Here is a 432-nt window from a genome sequence, read left to right on the forward strand (position 1 = left end):
CTGCTGCTGCTTGATTCTCTTGAAGCGAAAAGAGTCCGCGGGAATCTGGGGCTCGAAGCCGCAGTCCACGTCGAAGGCGTGGCGGTAAAAAAGGGCAGAGCCCTGCGCGCCTCTGTCTTCGTGGCTTGCTTCTTCCTCGAGGTCCCCGCTGCTGCTGCTGCTGCTGCTGCTGCTGCTGCTGCTGGGGGGGAAGGGGAAGGCCGTGCGGGCGAGCCACTGCGGCAAAGTGTCCATCTGAACTTTTCCTTTTATGGAAGCAACTGGATTGACATCAAAGAAGTTCAGAGCTGGCAGCACTTCGAACTGGCTGTACACCTCAAGAGGCAAGTCTGGGCAGCACTCCTCCTGCAGGTCCAGCGGGTCCCACGCCCACCGACACACGATCTTCCCTGCTGCTGCTGCTGCTGCTGCTGCGGGGGGGGGGGCGGGGGC

At 62.0% G+C, this 432-nt stretch overlaps 1 protein-coding gene across 1 annotated transcript in view; it reads right to left on the minus strand.

The window, feature by feature from the left end:
• Nucleotides 1-432, minus strand: part of ETH_00039505 (transcription factor S-II central domain-containing protein, putative) — a gene marked incomplete at both ends in the record, with an annotated part of 2,019 nt that overhangs the window by 1,478 nt on the left and 109 nt on the right. The window contains one exon of the mRNA XM_013375139.1: nt 70-430. Coding sequence (XP_013230593.1) covers nt 70-430 — 361 coding nt within the window. The remainder of the gene's footprint in view (nt 1-69; nt 431-432) is intronic.

Source organism: Eimeria tenella, genomic scaffold (assembly GCF_000499545.2).
Source record: "Eimeria tenella Houghton genomic scaffold, Eth_scaff2551, whole genome shotgun sequence".
NCBI lineage: Eukaryota > Apicomplexa > Conoidasida > Eucoccidiorida > Eimeriidae > Eimeria > Eimeria tenella.